Source organism: Anomaloglossus baeobatrachus, chromosome 4, assembly GCF_048569485.1.
Source record: "Anomaloglossus baeobatrachus isolate aAnoBae1 chromosome 4, aAnoBae1.hap1, whole genome shotgun sequence".
In the NCBI taxonomy this organism is placed as follows: domain Eukaryota; kingdom Metazoa; phylum Chordata; class Amphibia; order Anura; family Aromobatidae; genus Anomaloglossus; species Anomaloglossus baeobatrachus.
The window spans coordinates 231,542,621-231,561,074 of record NC_134356.1 but is presented as its reverse complement, the minus strand read 5'-3'; the positions used below and the strand labels follow the sequence as shown (position 1 = coordinate 231,561,074).

Below are 18,454 nucleotides of genomic sequence, written 5' to 3'. Positions count from 1 at the left end.
ATATCGTGAATTCCTTTTCTTTATTTTCACAGGTCTACGCGTTTCAAAGGCATCTCCGCCTTCTTCATCAGGACAAAAGTCAGAAAAGAGCAGCAACTGTTCTGTGATGAAGAAGGCGGAGATGCCTTTGAAACGTGTAGACCTGTGAAAATAAAGAAAAGGAATTCACGATATATCTTTGGATTGTGTTTTTTTAGCGCAGCATTTAACCCGATTTCTTTTGATCATCCCCCATCTGATGCCTGTTTATAGATTCTCGTTCTAAGCTGACCACTTTGGAAGGAGTCGTCTCTGGAAGAAGCTGAGGAGTTGTGACTATTGAAGCTAGCTGCATTGGAGGAGTTTGGAGTGTTTTTCGTTTTGTGTCTATTTTCCCTCTGTTTGTTTCCTTTACCTTGTGTTGTATCATTGCAGTTTTGAGGCTAGTGTTTTTGCCTGCCTTTTCACTAGCCAGGGTGAGTTGAAGGCAAACAAGGGCCTAGGCATGTGATGAAGGACCCATATAGGGACGTTAGGAAGCTTAGGATAGAGATTCAGGTGAGTTGCAGGAGTTGTCCCCTCTCCCTATTGCCAGGGACTTCTTTCTATACTATGCTGATTGTTACCCCTTGTGTTACGCTACATGCTGAGCGTCTCTATGCTCTGGCGTGACAGGAAAAGACCTTATTTGCAGCACAGTGGCTCAGTGATTAGCAGTGCAGTTGTGCAGCGCTGGGGTCCTGGGTTCAAATCCCACCAAGGACATCATCTGCAAGGAGTTTGTATGTTCTCCCCGTGTTTGCGTGGGTTTCCTCCGGGTTCTCCGGTTTGCTCCCAGACGCCCAAAAACATACTCATAGGGAGCCTAGATTGTGAGCCCCAGTGGGGACAGTATTGCCATTGTATATAAAGCGCTGTGGAATTAACAGCGCTATATAAAGGAATAAATATTATTATTATTATATTTTTTTTTTTTTTTTTTTTTTTAGCAATGCTAAAAGTTAATATCGACCCTTTAACGAGCCTTGCCATTTGACGTGGGATAAAAGCCAAACCAGAATCTCAATTTATAGACGGTGTTTTGGGGCATTGCCCCTCATCAGGGCAAAATATAACATCTGATTTGGCTATTTGAGAGCATTATGACTGGGATCCAACATTTCTCCTTGTGGCGTGTGACATTGTCTAGCATGTCTGGGTGAGGAGGTTTATGAGCCATGCAATGCTCCTCTGGGTAATTAATAGCCAATTTGCATGTTTAATTTTCCAGAGGAGCATTGCATGGCTTATAAGCCTCCTTACCCAGGCATGCTAGACATGGCATTCTCATGCCATGCCCTCTGTTTTCGGACAGAAGCAGATAGAAACAGCCAGCCTCCTGATAATAACAACATAGAGCAGGGTCCTTGATATGTGATATAACATCCCAGAGGGGAGGGGGGAGCAGAAAGTGCAGCTCCTGTTCACACTGAATTATTGTATAGATATTGTAAGGATAATAGAAGTGCACTTGGTATGTCATCTGTATACATTATGAAAGCAGGGACTGAATAAGATTTTTTTTTTTTTCTCACCCTGGCGTGCCCCTCTAACCAATCTTCTCCGATTCACCGGCACCTGTTAAGCGGGCTTTACACGCTACAACAAATCTAACGATGTGTCGGCGGGGTCACGTCGTAAGTGACGCACATCCGACATCGTTAGTGTTGTTGTAGCTTGTGACAGCTACGTGCGATTGCGATTGAACGTAAAACCGTTCATCGCATACACGTCGTTCATTATCTTAAAATTGAACGTCAGATTGTTCATCGTACCCGGGGTATCACACATCGCAGTATGTGACACCCCAGGAACGATGAACAGATCTTACCTGCATCCCGCGGCTCCCGCCGGCAATGCAGAAGGAAGGAGGTGGGCGGGATGTTTACGTCTTGCACATTTTCGCCCCTACGCTTCTATTGGCCGGGTGCCATGTGACGTCGCTGTGACGCCGAACGTCCCTCCCACTCCAGGAAGTGGTTGTTCGCCGCCCACTTCCAGGTAGTTTGGACGGGTAAGTACGTGTGACGGGAAATAATCGGTTGTGCGACACGGTCAACAAATTGAACGTGACGCACCTACGATGGGGGCGGGTACGATCGTATGCGATATCGTAAAGTTTAAAGCAGCCTTTAACTAGTTAGATTGCGCTGTCAAACTCTTACTGCACAATCTAATGTACCGGCAGGGGGCGTGCCGCTCGCCGCTGCCATTGGCGGCCGCATGATGTGATCACTGGGTGTCGATGGGTTGTCGTGACAGCCCGGTGTTCAGCTGATGACCCCTGTTGTCATGACGAAGTTCCTGTGAATGCCGGCAGAGCGTCAGCATTCACAAGAGATCAGCATTTCTGAACAGCAAAAGTGATTGGACAGCGCAGGATTCCTCTAAGGAGACTAATAAAAACAATAAAAAGTAAAAAAGTTTTTAAAAATATGTAGAAAATAAAAAAAAAAGTTCAAATCACCCCCCTTTATGAAACTAAAAACACACCAAAAAAAATATCTTTGGTATTGCCGCGTTCAGAAATGTCTAATCTATAAAATATAAAATAAATTAATCCAATTGGTAATCTGCGTAGCGGCAAAAAATTGAAACGCCAAAATTGTTTTTTTTTGGTCGCTACGACATTGCAATAAAATGCAATAACAGGCGATCAAAATATTGCGTCTACATAAAAATGCTATAATTAAAAACGCCAGCTTAAGACGCCAAAAATAAGCAGTCACTGAATCCCGGATCCCAAAAAATGAGAGCTATGGGTCTCGGAAAATGGAGACAAAAGCGCAATTCTTATTTTCTTTTTTTTTTCCTTTACAAATTTTTATGCATTTTTGTCACCACTTAAATAATCGTAACACTATACATGTTTGGTATCTACGAACTCGTATTGACTTGATGCATAAAAATCCCAAAAAACAATTGTGGAATTGCACTTTTTTTTTTTTTTTTTCCAGTTTCACAGCACTTTAATTTTTTTCCCCCCATTTTCCAGTACAATATGTGGCAGAATGAATGGTGCATTCAAAAGTACAACTCATCTGCAAAAAAAACCCAAAACTTATAGCTCTTGAAAGGATTGGAGGAGAAAACCGTTCAATGTGGTTAAAAAAAAAAAAAAAAGTGTTCCTGTGCGGAGATAGTCTTATATATATGTGTAATATATATATGTGTAATATATATTACTGTGTAATGGCCGTGTCTGACTGTATAGGAACATGGTCTGATCATACCACAGCTCCTGGACAGAGGAGGATGCAAGAGAGTACTCAGATTGCACAACATGAGATCACAGCTGATTCTTTTTGTGAAGTAAAACATTTCCCTGCCTGTTTTTTTAAAAAAAAATGTTTTACCTCAAAGAAAGATCTATTTGTGATCCTCTGCTGTCCTGTCTGTATACTTTTTTGCTTCTTACCCTGCCCAGGAGATGTGGTATGATCAGACCATGTCCCTGTACGGTTAGACACATCCATTAAATACACCGTACATAGCAGGGCCACATATATACCATATTTTTTGTTTTATAAGACACACCGGATTATAAGACTCACCCCAAATTTAGAGATGGGGAAAAAAAAGGTAAAAAAAAAATAAAAATGGGATCCATCTTATACTCCGGTGTTGTCTTACCGGAGGGGGGCAGCAGTGGTGGTGGAGCGGGGTAACAGGAGGCAGAGGTTGTGCTGGCAGCAGCGGCGGGTCAGTGGTAGCGCCAGCGGCGGGTCAGTGGTGGCTACAGCGACGGGTCAGTAGTGGAGAAGGCCGGTGCAGTGAGTGTCCCAGTGTCCGTGGTCCCGGTTCAAATGATGGCACCTGGAGCGGCGCATGCGCAGATGGAGCTCACATCCAAGAGCTCCATCTGCGCACGCGCTGACTCCCGGCGCCATATTTTAAACTGGGACACTCACCGCACAGCCTCCGCAGTCCACACAGCCACCTGCCGACACACGCACAGAGTGGTAGCCAGCAGGCCGCCCGCCAGCCCGCACAGAGAGGCAGCCGACCTCCAGGACAGAGAAGGAGACAGCACAGACAGGCACCCGGCCGCTCGCATGCACCCTGTCGCTGCACCGACAGACCCCCCCCCCTCCCCGTAAGCTATATTCGGATTTTAAGACGCACCCATCATTTTCCTCCCAAATTTTTGGGAGGAAAAGTGCGTCTTATAATCCGAAAAATACGGTACAACATTATCTCAGCACAGGAACAGTTTTTATAAAGTCATTAAATTGTATAAATTATTATTATTCCAAGACCTATTGATTAAAATGAATTTGGTTCTTGGGAAAACTCCTTTAATTAATTAGGTGCATCTTATCACTAATGTGTGCCTTTGTGTGCTACGCCATGACACTCGTTATTATGGTAGTAATAGTAGTTAATCTCGTTAAGTGACTGGACCGCCCTCCCATACCGGTCCTTGTGCAGCTGAACTGGCCGCCCATGCAGTATGTCCATGTTTGCCTTTGATATATAATTTTACCATGGTTTTATATATATTTTTAGCTTCTTTTTTTAGCAGTTAGACAAATAAAGCCAGTGACTTGTTACGCCATGATACAGGTAAGTCAGTACTCGGCGTGCTGGAGGTGTAATTGTTAGTATAGGCATGGTATTGCACATATTAATGCCTATTTCAATAACCGCCTTACTGACATTAACGCACAAGTCAAAACTGATGAGATGTCCTTTGTCGCTTGACCTGTTAAATATAGAGGGTGCTCTTTAAAACATGGCAGTTTGTGAATGAAGGTCTTGTACGCAGAGTAAATAGCATGGATTACAAATAGTCATTGCTCAATCACTGGAGAGCCTGCTTTATAGGAGCACTAATACAATTCACATTGGTCATTAGATAGATAAAGTCCAATTGTGCACATTTCTTCAGGAGTGTCTTTCGTTCCATAAAGATGTGATATACCAGTTTTTCATGTGTCATGTTAGTCATCTGTATTAGTTTGCACTTTTCTGATAATATACAGTACCAAAAGTATTCACGTCCTTGGCATTTTTCGTGCTTTGCTACCTCACAACTTGGAATTTCACAAGTATCTTTGGGGTTTGTATCAATTCTTGGAAAGAACAGGCCTACAACTGGAAAAATATTGTGAAGCAGACCATAAATAGGACAAAATAACTGAAACCTTGAGTGTACAGAACTATTCACACCCCTAAAGTCAGTACTTTGTAGAATCTCCTTTTGTGGCACTTAAGCTGGGTTTACACACTGAGACTTTCTAGCGATCCAACCTGCGATCTCAACCTAGCCGGGATCGCTACAAAGTCTCTGGTGAGCTGTCAAACAGGCAGACCTGGCCAACGACCTAACAGCGATCCGGACCTGCAGAGCGACTAGCTGGTCGTTGGGGACGTGTCAAAAAAGCAGGTGAACTTCACCCGACTTCATTTAATGCCGCGCGGCTCTGTGTGCCGTGTAAATAAATAAATAAATAATTAAAAAATCCGGCGTGCGGTCCCCCCCTATTTTAATACCAGCCAGATAAAGCCATACGGCTGCAGGCTGGTATTCTCAGGATGGGGAGCCCCACGTTATGGGGAGCCCCCCAGCCTAACAATATCAGCCAGCAGACGCCCAGAATTGCCGCATACATTAGATGCGACAGATCTGGGACTGTACCCGGCTCTTCCCGATTTGCCCTGGTGCGTTGGCAAATCGGGGTAATAAGGAGTTATTGGCAGCCCATAGCTGCCACTAAATCCTAGATTAATCATGTCAGGCATCTCCCCGAGATACCTTCCATGATTAATCTGTAAATTACAGTTAAAAAACACACACCCGAAAAATCCTTTATTAGAAATAAAAAACACTAACAAATTCCCTCATTACCAATTTATTACCCACAACAAAGCCCTCCTTGTCCGGCGTAATCCACGGTCCTCCAGCGTCGCATCCAGCTCTGCTGCATGCAGGTGACAGGAGCAGCAGAAGACACAGCCGCTCCTGTCACCTGCACGCAGCTAATGAAGACAGCCGTGTGATCGGCTGAGCTGTCACTGAGGTTACCTGGATCCAGCGGTGGATCCAGCGGTGGCCGCGGGTAACCTCAGTGACAGCTCAGCTGATCGCGTTACTCACCTCATTTGCTGGTGATTTCCCCCCCTCTCTCATAGTTACATAGTTACTTAGGTTGAAAAAAGACCTAGGTCCATCTAGTTCAACCTTCCTCCACCAGTTCTACATTTAGTCACTAAGTCATTTATAACCAACAATGTTTTGTGTACTGAGGAAATCATCCAGCCCTTTTTTAAAAGCTGTTATAGTATCTGCCATTACTACCTCTTGTGGTACTGTATTCCACAGTCTGACCGCTCTAACTGTAAAGAACCCTTTCCTATTTAGGTGTCGAAATCGCTTTTCTTCCACTCGCAGTGAGTGCCCCCTGGTCCTTAGTACTGTCTTTGGAAGAAATAAGTCATGTGCCAGTCCTTTATATTGACCACACATGTATTTATACATATAAATGAGATCTCCTCTGAGATGTCTTTTTTCTAAGCTAAACATATCTAACTTTTTCAACCTGCCATCATATGGGAGGCCTTCCATTCCTTGTAATAGTCTAGTTGCCCGCCTTTGAACTGACTCTAACTTCTGAATGTCCTTTTTAAAATGTGGAGCCCAAAACTGGATCCCGTATTCCAGATGTGGTCTTACAAGTGATTTATAGAGGGGTAACAATACGTTGGGATCACGGGATCTAATCTCTCTTTTTATACACCCTAAAATCTTGTTTGCTTTAGCAGCTGCTGCTTGACATTGAGTGCTGCTGCTCAGCTTATTTGTAATGAGAATACCCAAGTCCTTCTCCTGTTCTGTAGTCCCGAGTTTACTTCCATTTAATGTATACGCAGCTATATGATTACTCCGTCCTAGGTGCATTACTTTACATTTATCAACATTAAATCTCATTTGCCAAGTATCTGCCCATTCTGACATCTTATCCAGATCTTTTTGTAATATTGTACTATCCAGGTCAGTTTTTAATATCCTACATAGTTTGGTGTCATCGGCAAAGACTGACACTGTACTATCAATCCCATCCACAAGGTCATTAATAAAGAGAGTAAAAAGAATCGGTCCAAGCACAGATCCCTGCGGCACCCCAATGCTGACTATAGCCCATTTAGAGAATGTACCATTTATGACTACTCTTTGTTTCCTATCTCTTAGCCAATTCCTTACCCAGTTGCATATTGTGTCCCCTAGTCCTTGCTTCTGGAGCTTTAGTATAAGGCTATTATGTGGTACAGTATCAAATGCCTTTGCAAAGTCCAAATAAATCACATCAGCTGCATTACCAATATCCATGTTTGAACTTACCCCCTCATAGAACCCCAACAGGTTGGTTAGACACGACTTATCTTTCATGAATCCATGCTGTTTGTCAGTTATCATATTATTTTCTGCAATATATTTTTGCATGTCATCCCTTAAAATGCCCTCAAAAACTTTGCATACTACTGATGTCAGGCTTACTGGACGGTAGTTGCCTGGATCTACCCTCTTACCTTTCTTAAATATCGGTACCACATCGGCAATCCTCCAATCCTGAGGCACCAACCCCGTTACAAGTGAGTCTAAAAAGATGAGATACAGCGGTCTGTCGATTACGGAGCTCAATTCCCTCAATATTCGTGGATGAATGCCATCTGGCCCTGGGGATTTGTCAATGTTTAAGTTACCCAGACGTAGGCGTACTTCATCTTGTGTTAAATTAATTATATCGGGTGGTGGACTTTGATTTTTCACTTGTTGAATGATCCCTGGTACAGTCAGTTCCTTGGTGAATACAGATGAGAAATGCCTATTTAATATCTCAGTCTTTTGTTTGTCCTCTATAACTAACTTGTTATTATATTTTAAGGGTCCGATACTATCCTTTGTTTTCCTTTTGGCATTAATGTATTTATAAAAGATTTTGGGATTTATTTTAATGTCATTGGCGATTTTTGTTTCAGTAGCTAGTTTTGCTTGTTTGATTTCTTTTTTGCATTGCCTATTGATATCTTTATACTCCTGCAATGCTATTTCTGTATTCTCAGCCTTTAAGATTTTAAACGCCCTTTGTTTTTGTTTTATTATACTTTGTACAGTCTTATTTATCCATAGTGGTTTCTTTTTATTCCTGGACATTTTATTACCAGAGGGTATACGTTTTTTACAGGACTCTAGTAGTATATCCTTAAACTTACCCCATTTATGTTTAAATCCCCGATCACCGGCGCTGCACGGCGTTCACACTGCTCCGGCGGCTTTTCCTTTTTTGAAAAAGCCGGCCGCTCATTAAACAATCTCGTATTCCCTGCTTTCCCCGCCCACCGGCAAATGTGATTGGTTGCAGTGAGACACGCCCACACACTGAGTGACAGCTGTGTCACTGCACCCAATCACAGCAGCCGGTGGGCGTGTCTATACTGTGCAGTAAAATAAATAAATAAATAATTAAAAAATCCGGCGTGCGGTTCCCCCTATTTTAATATCAGCCAGATAAAGCCATACGGCTGCAGGCTGGTATTCTCAGGATGGGGAGCTCCACGTTATGGGGAGCCCCCCAGCCTAACAATATCAGTCAGCAGCCGCCCAGAATTGCCGCATACATTATATGCGACAGTTCTGGGACTGTACCCGGCTCTTCCCGATTTGCCCTGGTGCGTTGGCAAATCGGGGTAATAAGGAGTTATTGGCAGCCAATAGCTGCCAATAAGTCCTAGAATAATCATGTCAGGCGTCTCCCCGAGATTCCTTCCATGATTAATCTGTAAGTGACAGTAAATAAACACACACACACACCCGAAAAAATCCTTTATTAGAAATTAAAAACACAAACACATTCCCTCATTACCAATTTATTACCCACAACAAAGCCCTCCTTGTCCGGCGTAATCCACGGTCCTCCAGCGTCGCATCCAGCTCTGCTGCATGCAGGTGACAGGAGCAGCAGAAGACACAGCCGCTCCTGTCACCTGCACGCAGCTAATGAAGAGAGCCGTGTGATCGGCTGAGCTGTCACTGAGGTTACCTGGATCCAGCGGTGGCCGCGGGTAACCTCAGTGACAGCTCAGCTGATCGCACTACTCACCTCATTTGCTGCGTGGAGCTGACCGGAGCGGCGGTGAGTAGCGCTGTCACTGAGGTTACCCGCGGCCACCGCTGCATCCACCGCTGGATCCAGGTAACCTCCGTGACAGCTCAGCCGTTCACACGGCTCTCTTCATTAGCTGCGTGGAGGTGACAGGAGCGGCTGTGTCTTCTGCTGCTCCTGTCACCTGCATGCAGCAGAGCTGGATGCGACGCTGGAGGACCGTGGAATACGCCGGACAAGGAGGGCTTTGTTGTGGGTAATAAATTGGTAATGAGGGAATTTGTTAGTGTTTTTTATTTCTAATAAAGGATTTTTCAGGTGTGTGTTTTTTAACTGTAATTTACAGATTAATCATGGAGGGTGTCTCATAGACGCCTGACATGATTAATCTAGGACTTATTGGCAGCTATGGGCTGCCAATAACTCCTTATTACCCCGATTTGCCAACGCACCAGGGCAAATCGGGAAGAGCCGGGTACAGTCCCAGAACTGTCGCATCTAATGTATGCGGCAATTCTGGGCGGCTGCTGGCTGATATTGTTAGGCTGGGGGGCTCCCCATAACGTGGAGCTCCCCATAACGTGGAGCTCCCCATCCTGAGAATACCAGCCTTTAGCCGTATGGCTTTATCTGGCTGGTATTAAAATTGGGGGGGACCTCACGCCGGATTTTTTAATTATTTATTTATTTATTTTACTGCACAGTATAGACACGCCCACCGGCTGCTGTGATTGGGTGCAGTGACACAGCTGTCACTCAGCGTGTGGGCATGTCTCACTGCAACCAATCATATTTGCCGGTGGGCGGGGAAAAGCAGGGAATAGGAGATTGTTTAATGAGCGGCCGGCTTTTTCAAAAAAGGAAAAGCCGCTGGAGCAGAGGGAACGCCGTGCAGCGCCGGTGATCGGGGATCGGTGAGTATGAGAGAGGAGGGGACACTTCAGTCACTCGGGGGATTAGCGGTCACCGGTGAATCCTTCACCGGTGACCGCTAATCAGGACGCTACACAGACAGAGCCGTGGAGTCGCTGTAAAGTCCCCTTTACACACTGAAACTTGCTAGCGATGCATGCTGCACAGCGGGAAACAAAGGACCTAGGAATGGTCCTGAACGATTTGTATCGATCACAACTTCACAGCAGGGTCCAGGTCGCTGATAGGTTTCACACACTGCAATGTCGCTGGGGAGGTCGCTGTAACGTCACAAAACCGGTGACGTTACAGCGATGTCGTTTGCGATGTTGCAGTGTGTAAACCCAGCTTTACTTTAGCATTATGTTTTGGATCCTTGTCTTGTTGGAAGGTGAACCTCCGTTCCAGTCTGAAATCACTGACCGACTGAAACAGGTTTTGCTCAAGAATATCCCTGTATGTTGTACCATCCATCTTCCCTTCTACTCTGACCATGTTCCCTGTCCTTGCTGCCAAAAAATGTCCCCACAGCTTGATGCTGCCACCGCCATGTTTCACTTTGGGGATGGTGTTCTTGGGGTGATGAACTGTGTTGGTTTGATGCCAGACATAGTGTTTACTTTGGTGGCTAAAAAGTTTAATTTTGTTCTCATTTGACCACAGCACCTTGCTCCGTACATTTTGGGGAGTTTCTTACATGTCTTTTGTCAAAATCAAAACGAGCCTTCCAATTTTTAACTGTAAGTAAGCCCCTTTTTATGGCCACTCTCACATAAAAGCCAGCTCTATGTAGTGTACAACTTATTGTTGCCTTAAGGACAAATTCTCAAGTCTCAAGGGAACTCTTCAGCTCCTTCAGGGTTACATTTGGTCTCTGTGTTGCCTCTGATTAATGGCCTTCTTGCCCAGGCTAAGAGTTTTGGTGGGTGGTCCTCTCTTGACAGGTTTGTTTTGGTACAATGTTCTTTCCATTTGATGATAATGGATTTTATGGTGTTACGGGGTTGATCAGAGATTGGTATATCTTTTTAGAATCGATCCTGGCTTCTACTTCTCAACAACTTTGACTTGTTTGGAGATCTCTTTGGTGATTATGGTGTTTGGTTAGTGGTGCCTCTTGCTTAATGGTGTTGCAACGGATCTGGTCTGCGTGTCGGTATATACGCACCTTTTCTGAAAATGTGACACTTAGAATGGACAGAGGTGGACTTCCTGTCACTAAGCATGTGACTTATGAAGGTAAATGCTAGCACCAGAAATTTTTAGGGGCTTCATAGCAGAAGAGGTTAATACATATGCACATGGCAATTTGTATTAATTTTATCACAATGTAATTTTTCCCTATATTTTTCTCACATCATTGCCCCAACTTAGACTGATTACTGCTGATTCATCATACACAAATCGGATTACAAAAATATTTAAACACAGGTTACAAAATAGGTAAAAGCCAAGGGGGGTGAATACTTACGCTTCATTAACTGTAAGTGGACTCATGTATATACCAGTACTAAGAAAAAGTAGACAAATGGAAGAGTAACCACATTCCTGCCTATATATATGACAGAAATATTTTCTCCCTGGGGTAGGTTTTATGCTAAGGCCATCTACTTCCACACATTGTAGCTTTACAACATACCATTATCACAGTTTAGTTCTCAAGGTACCTTTGCATGGGGTGGTTGAGTGATCCCCCTGTAAAGAAATGGTATCAAACCCTATAAGTTCAAAAATAGGCAGTTGGAATGGCTGGGGGATCACAGATGGGGAGGAGAAAACACCGTGTACAGACCAGCCCCTGGGCACCAAACTCTAATTAGCAGTAAACTTCAAATGCAGATTTCTTCACCAAAAGTCCCAATATACTTAGTATTACAGCTCCAGTACTGCCATGTTTGTACTTTTACATTACAAAATCGTAGTGACAGGTTCTCCTTAAGCAATTTCTTGTTCTATGGCAGAAGGCTGGGGCTCCATGGTGACTTTGACCACAGCACAGATCATACAGCCAAAGATTGCTGAATGCCGCTGCTTCATCTCAGCCTAATTACAAGTGAATTGGGCTGAATCTTGACCCACAATGTACTGCAGCTGAGACAAGAGGCTCCAAAAAGCGAGGAACCAGCTGGATTTGTTTGTGATTTGCTTGTCATGGTCACCGTACTTGATGGCTCACAGTGAGATCCCATTCACTTGCATTATGCCGCCATGTAACAGCATACAGAAGTCTTTGGCTGCATGTCCTATGTTACGGGCAAAGTCGCCTTGTAGCCCCAGCCTAAATGTTCATCAATGATAGATTGATCTTGGCATGGATTGCTGTACCATTAGTCCTCGGGGATGGTGAGGGCTCAAGCTGATGAGACGTCCTCTTAAAATGTCACAGCTGGTTTGCTTCAGGGAGTTGTTTTTCATCAGTTGCCACTTGTTGAGCCTATCCCTCTTTCTGGTTCAGCAGAAGTATTCGGGGAAAGGCGTAGCACTGTGCTGTAACATAACTTGGACTTTGGAAAATCATTCCTGTCACTGAGATGAGTTTCTTACAGACTGATAGTGGATTTGTTATTATAGGTCATGGGGAAATTGTTTATGTGGGAGCATAGAGTGCAAGGTTTCTCTCTACGCATTGTGGCACATGCATTCACTCTACTGACGTACAGTAGGGGTTTTGGCAAGGCTTCTGGAACGCACGGCTTTTATACCTAGGTAAGTGTATATTACAGTTGGTTTCCTTGTGTTCATCTTTCTGTTCACTATGCCTATAGTTTTCGTTTTGTTTTTCCTAGTTGTCTTATGGTTATACCACAAGATTAAAGTTGTACATGTACAGTATATCAAGCCTATGGCACATACACTTAGCGCAATTACCACCTGACACTTTCATCTAATTTCTCCCCTACAACATTTCCGATTTCTACCATTTTTAGGTTTACTTTTTTTCCCTTGTGGTGTTCACTAAATTAATAACCTATATTTATTTGCATTGGCTCTTTTGAGAACTAGCTTGAAAGCTCCATGATTGCTCGATGGGGAGCTTAATGTTTTTGTATTTTTCGGACATCCTTACTACTACCAAATTTATTTATGATCATTTTTGAAAGTTCTAATAAATTAAATGAAAACCAAAAGCAGTATGTCAGGCTCGCATTTATATATCACGGTCCATGTATGGACCATGATGTATGGACCATGATGTACGGACTGTGTACGGGTCTTCTGACCTGAACTCAACAGCCTCATAGGCATATACAATATGAGACAGTTGAGTTGGGGTCAGGAGATCCTCGGGCGTTTTGTATACTGACCGTGATACAGTATGAGGTTGTTGAGTTTGGGTCAGGAGATCCTTGGTCAGTCTGTATATTGATTGTGATACTGGTATGAGACTGTTGAGTTGGGACCAGGAGATCCTCAGGTGGTCTGTATACTGACTGTGATATATAAAAAGAGGAAAGCCAGCACTGGCTGAGAATGGCATGCAAATAATAAAAGGTGCAAATTCACAAATTATTCCAACTGTACTATAATGCAAAATGAGATTTTTAGCAAACAATTGATCAATTTTTTGAGCCACCCCTGCCACGTCACGGCAAATCTCAATAGGGGGGGTCCTACTCTATATTTTACATTTTCATTGTGCTCTGCGGCCTCCTAATTACATTAAAAGCAGAAATATATTGAAGCAACATATACCTGTAACATTTCAGAAAACTTCGCCTTTATTTTAATAAAATTTAAAATTCCATAAAAATTCCACAAAAAAGTCCATCAATAAACAAGAAAGATGCGTTTCGAACACTGGAGCGTTCTTAATCTTAATGAGATGATTAAGAACGCACCAGCGTTCGAAATGTGTCTTTCTTGTTCATTGATGGACTTTTTTATAGAATTTTACATTTTATTAAAATAAAGGCGAAGTTTTATTTTTACAAAGACTTGGATGCTGGAGTTTTTTTCTTTGTGATGAATTTTGACTTGCCTACCCTGAACATGTATACCATCTCATACTCCAGTATAGCTCTAAGTCTTGACGGCTTAATGTAAACTATAGATGTAATTAATCTTACTGTTTAACAAAAAAAAATAATCCAGACAGAAAATGACTTAAAACAATTTACTGAAATTGTTTTTTTAACTTTGTTTGATTAGTATTTACATGAATCCGTGTCTCATTCTCACTTCCCGGTCACTTTTTTTGATTGATGTAAACAGATCTATGGGATTTATGTAGAAACTTATTCATATCAGTCAGTTGTTTTGGCCACCCTTCTTTCATTGGCATTAACTGTTTTCTCCAGAAATAGAGACATATGGAATGTGTATTAGATGTCAGCTCGGCTCCGCAGAAGTGACTGGGACTGAGCTGTAATACCAGACAAACCCATGGACCCTTGTAATGAGGTTTCTGCAAGAAAGCAGCCATGTAGTGTTGACCTGTAAAGATGAGCGGACCCATTTGAAGTTCGGGTTCAGCCGGACTTTAAAGTTCAGTTCGGGACCCGGACTTGACCTGAACCCGGAGAGTGAACCCCATTGGAAGTCAATGATTGGGCAGTTTGGCTCTCCTTCCACATAGAGCTGGCTATAAACAAAGCATTTCCGGGGAAGGGAAGGTGGGGTGTTTTTCATATTTTTATTTTTATTTTTTTTTTGTATACACCACATCTGATAATGCTGATATTTTATTTTTTTTTACCCCAGAACCATTGAGAGACTGCAAATTGCTCTCCTTGGGCCAAACACTGAGCGTATCCGAGCACCCTGATGCTCGATCAAGTGGTTAGCATACATACACCACCCAAACTCCAAACTTGGACACTATTTAAAAAAAAGTCTGTGTTCGGTATCAACCCCAAACATTACAGTTCAACTTCACTCATCTGTAGTGACATCACATCAATAGCACATGACCACTGCAGCCAATCAATGGATGTCAGGTTGGACAGCACAAGACCACTGGTGGCCCTAAGAGCCCACTTGTAGTGTCCTTTCTATGTGTGTAGGTCTGTTTGCTGCATTTTTGTAGCATTTTTGCAATTTCTTCTTGCTTTCTATGGGTGAAAAAACACTGTAAAAACAGATGCAGGCATATGGATTTATTGTGCAACTTTTTATATATAAAAAGTATCTTCTTGTGTTTTTCTAGGAAGCAGTCGAAGAGGATTTCTCTGTTCCTTAAAGGAGACGTGAAGCAGGATGAGTGACAACCATGGGCGGCCTTATTCCATTTTTACAAATAAGGATCCAGTAGACTGGAACATTAACTTGAAACCAATTCAGTCTGACAAGTTCTTATCTCTTCTCCTGAGTATGGTTCCTTTAATGTGCCATAAAGGCCAGGAAGACAGACTGAAGAAAATCAATGGCTTGTCGCCATCAGGACATGGTTTTAACCTCCGAGCTGACCAGCATCTTGAGTATCATCACTTCTCTGAGCCAAGCTATCTTGGAAATGGCCCAAACTGCTCGAATATTTGCAGTACGAGCTATGACTCCTATGATTACTGTGATGGGAGGGATACTTCCGAAACGGATACAATGTTGCAGGATGGTAGAAATCCTGGAGATGGGGACACTGACGCCCTTCTTGAGGGGAGCAAAAAACTGCCTAAAGAATCTAGTTTTACTATGGCCCTCCAAATACTTGTGCCATTCCTGTTAGCAGGGTTCGGAACGGTGTCAGCTGGAATGGTTCTAGATATTGTACAGGTCTGTATACAAATTATTTTTAATCCCCATATCTTTACAGTGTCTTGAAAAAGTATTCAAAGCCTGTGAACGTTTCCATGTTTTTACATGTTACACCTGCAAGTTTTATGTCTCTACCAGCTTTGCACATCCAGAGGCTGACATTTTTGCCAATTCTTCTGCAAAATAGCATTAGTTCAGTGAGGTTGGGTGGAAAGCGTCTGTGAACAGCAATTTTCAAGACTTGTCACAGATTATCAATGGGATTTAGGTCTGGACTTTGGTCGATTCACACACATAAATAAGCTTTGCTCTAAAAAAATCCATTGTAGTTTTGGCAGTATCTTTAGGATCGTTGTCCTGGTGGAATGTAAAGCAATGCCCCAATCTCAAGTCTTTTGCAGCCTCTAATGGGTTGTTCTCCAGGATTTCCCTTTTATTTAGCTCTCTCTATCTTCCCATCAACGCTAACAATCATCCCTGTCCGTGCTGAAGAAAAGCATCCTCACCGCATGATGCTGCCACCATCATGTTTGACGTTGGGAATGGTGTTTTTAGTGTGATGTACACTGTTAGTTTTCCACCACACATGGTGTTTTACATTTAGTCCAAAAAGTTCTACTTTGGTCTCATGTGACCAAAGCACCTTCTTCCACATGCTAACTATGTCCCCCACATTTTTGCAAACCGCGCGTAGGACTTCTTATGGCTTGCTTTCAAAAATTACTTTCTTCTTGCCACTCTTCTGTAAAGGTCAAATTTGTAGAGTATACGACTAATAATTGTCCTGGCAATAGATTCTCCCATCTGCATCTCCTCCAGAGTGACCATGGGTCTTTTTTAATTGCTTCAAAAATTTGTGCTCTGCTTGCTTTCATTGTCATTTTAGATGGATGACAATGTCTTGATAGGTTTGCCATTGTGCCATACTCCTTCCATTTTTAGATGATAAATTGAACAGTGCTCCTTGAGAGGTTCAAAGCTTGTGCTATTTTTTTTTTTTTTATAACCTAACCCTGCTTTACCCTTCTCCACGACTTTATCCCTGGCCTTTCTGGTGTGTTCCTCGGTTTTTATGATGCTGTTTGATCCCTAATGTTCTCAAACAAACCTCTGAGGCCTTCCCAGAAGAGTTGTAGTTAGACTGAAAATAAATTAAACACAGGTGGACTCAATTTACTAATTACGTGACTTGCGAAAGTAATTGGTCACTCAGGATTTTATTTAGGGGGATCAGACTACAGGGGGCTGAAGACATATGCACATCACATTTTTCAGATTTATATTTTTTAAAATACATAGACAACCATGTATTTTTTCATTTACAGTTCACAAGTAACTGCTACTTAGTGTTGGTAAATCACATAAAATCCCAATAAAATACATTTGTTTGTGGGTGTAGCGGTTAAAAATGTGGAGTATGAATAATTTTTCAAGGCACTGTATGTATGCGTTATGAAGAATTTGCCAGAGTACAAACTGAAATGTCCATCTGTATAGATATTTACTACATTTTACTGAATTGACTATACTCTGCCAAGAAACAGACTATGAGATTTGTTTAGGATTATGTTGTTATATATTTTTAAACGTTTTTTGAGTTCATGAATGTTTGACATCTTTAATAGTATTAAGTGGGTATTAAAACAATGTGCTACCTAACTTTTAGCAGATCATAAGGAGTCCAGGTACGGAGACCCCCTACTGATCACGCAAAAACCTTCTCTGCAGCTAGCTGGTCACCAGGTAGAAGTGCTGAGTGCACAGAGTGATGTACAGGCGCAATAGAAAGTCTGAGTACTGTACTTCAGTGTATTGTGTATTTCTGTGTACACACTCAGCCAGAAGCTCAGCGATTTTTTTTTTTTTCTTTTTTTTCCCCCCTCCAGGCTTACCAGCAAGTTGTAGAGAGGCTTTTTGAGTAATCACTTGGAGTCTCAGTATCCAGACCCCCAATGATATCCTCTCTGTTTTATATTTGGATGCAGACGTATTTTTCCATTTAAAGGAGTATTTACAGCTCTAGAGATCCTATCCCAATATGTAGTAGGTGTAATAATATTAATATTAGCATAAAGCTCTAATTAGAAATGTAGTATAGTTCTCATGATTAGCTATGTCTCTTACATCATGTGCAGGGCATTACCATAGCTCAGGTGCACATGCGGTAAGAGACATGGCTATATCAGGAGAATTATACTACATTTCTTTTTGAAGGTATTTGCTAATACCGTATTATTATTATTACACCTACTACATAATGGGGTAGGATCTTGGAGATGGGAATACCCCTTTAACTGTGAAATATGTTTAAAGGCAATCTGTCACGTGATTTTGTAGTACAATACTAATGTTATGTTTAACTAGGGTTTAAAGAGCCCTTTCAGGATCAGTAAGTTTTATTGCTCTATCTTATCCTGTTATCTTGCTGTAAGTGCTGTCAAATTCAGTGTCTCCTATACCCTAGCCAAGTGTATGTAAATACAGTTTGCATATTCACTGCACCCACCTCCTAGTGCATTCACCATCACTGCTTAGAGGTGGGAAGGAGTATGGGTGGGAGCAGAAGAGAAAATGTAGTAGTAATGATATAGGTCAGATAATTAGACTGAGGAAAAACTTGCAGCATGCTGTGTTTGGCAGTGTATTACGGGATCACATACACCCATACAAGTCTATGGGTGAGTGTGAAACATCGGACTGCACTCGCATGTCATCCAAGTGCAGTCCGA

At 42.5% G+C, this 18,454-nt stretch overlaps 1 protein-coding gene across 1 annotated transcript in view; it reads left to right on the top strand.

Moving 5' to 3' along the window:
* Positions 1 to 18,454, top strand: part of SLC41A2 (solute carrier family 41 member 2) — a 121,207-nt gene that overhangs the window by 22,316 nt on the left and 80,437 nt on the right. Inside the window, exon 2 of the mRNA XM_075344735.1 lies at positions 15,181 to 15,743. Within this exon, the coding sequence (XP_075200850.1) occupies positions 15,231 to 15,743 (513 nt within the window). The 5' untranslated portion in view covers positions 15,181 to 15,230. The remainder of the gene's footprint in view (positions 1 to 15,180; positions 15,744 to 18,454) is intronic.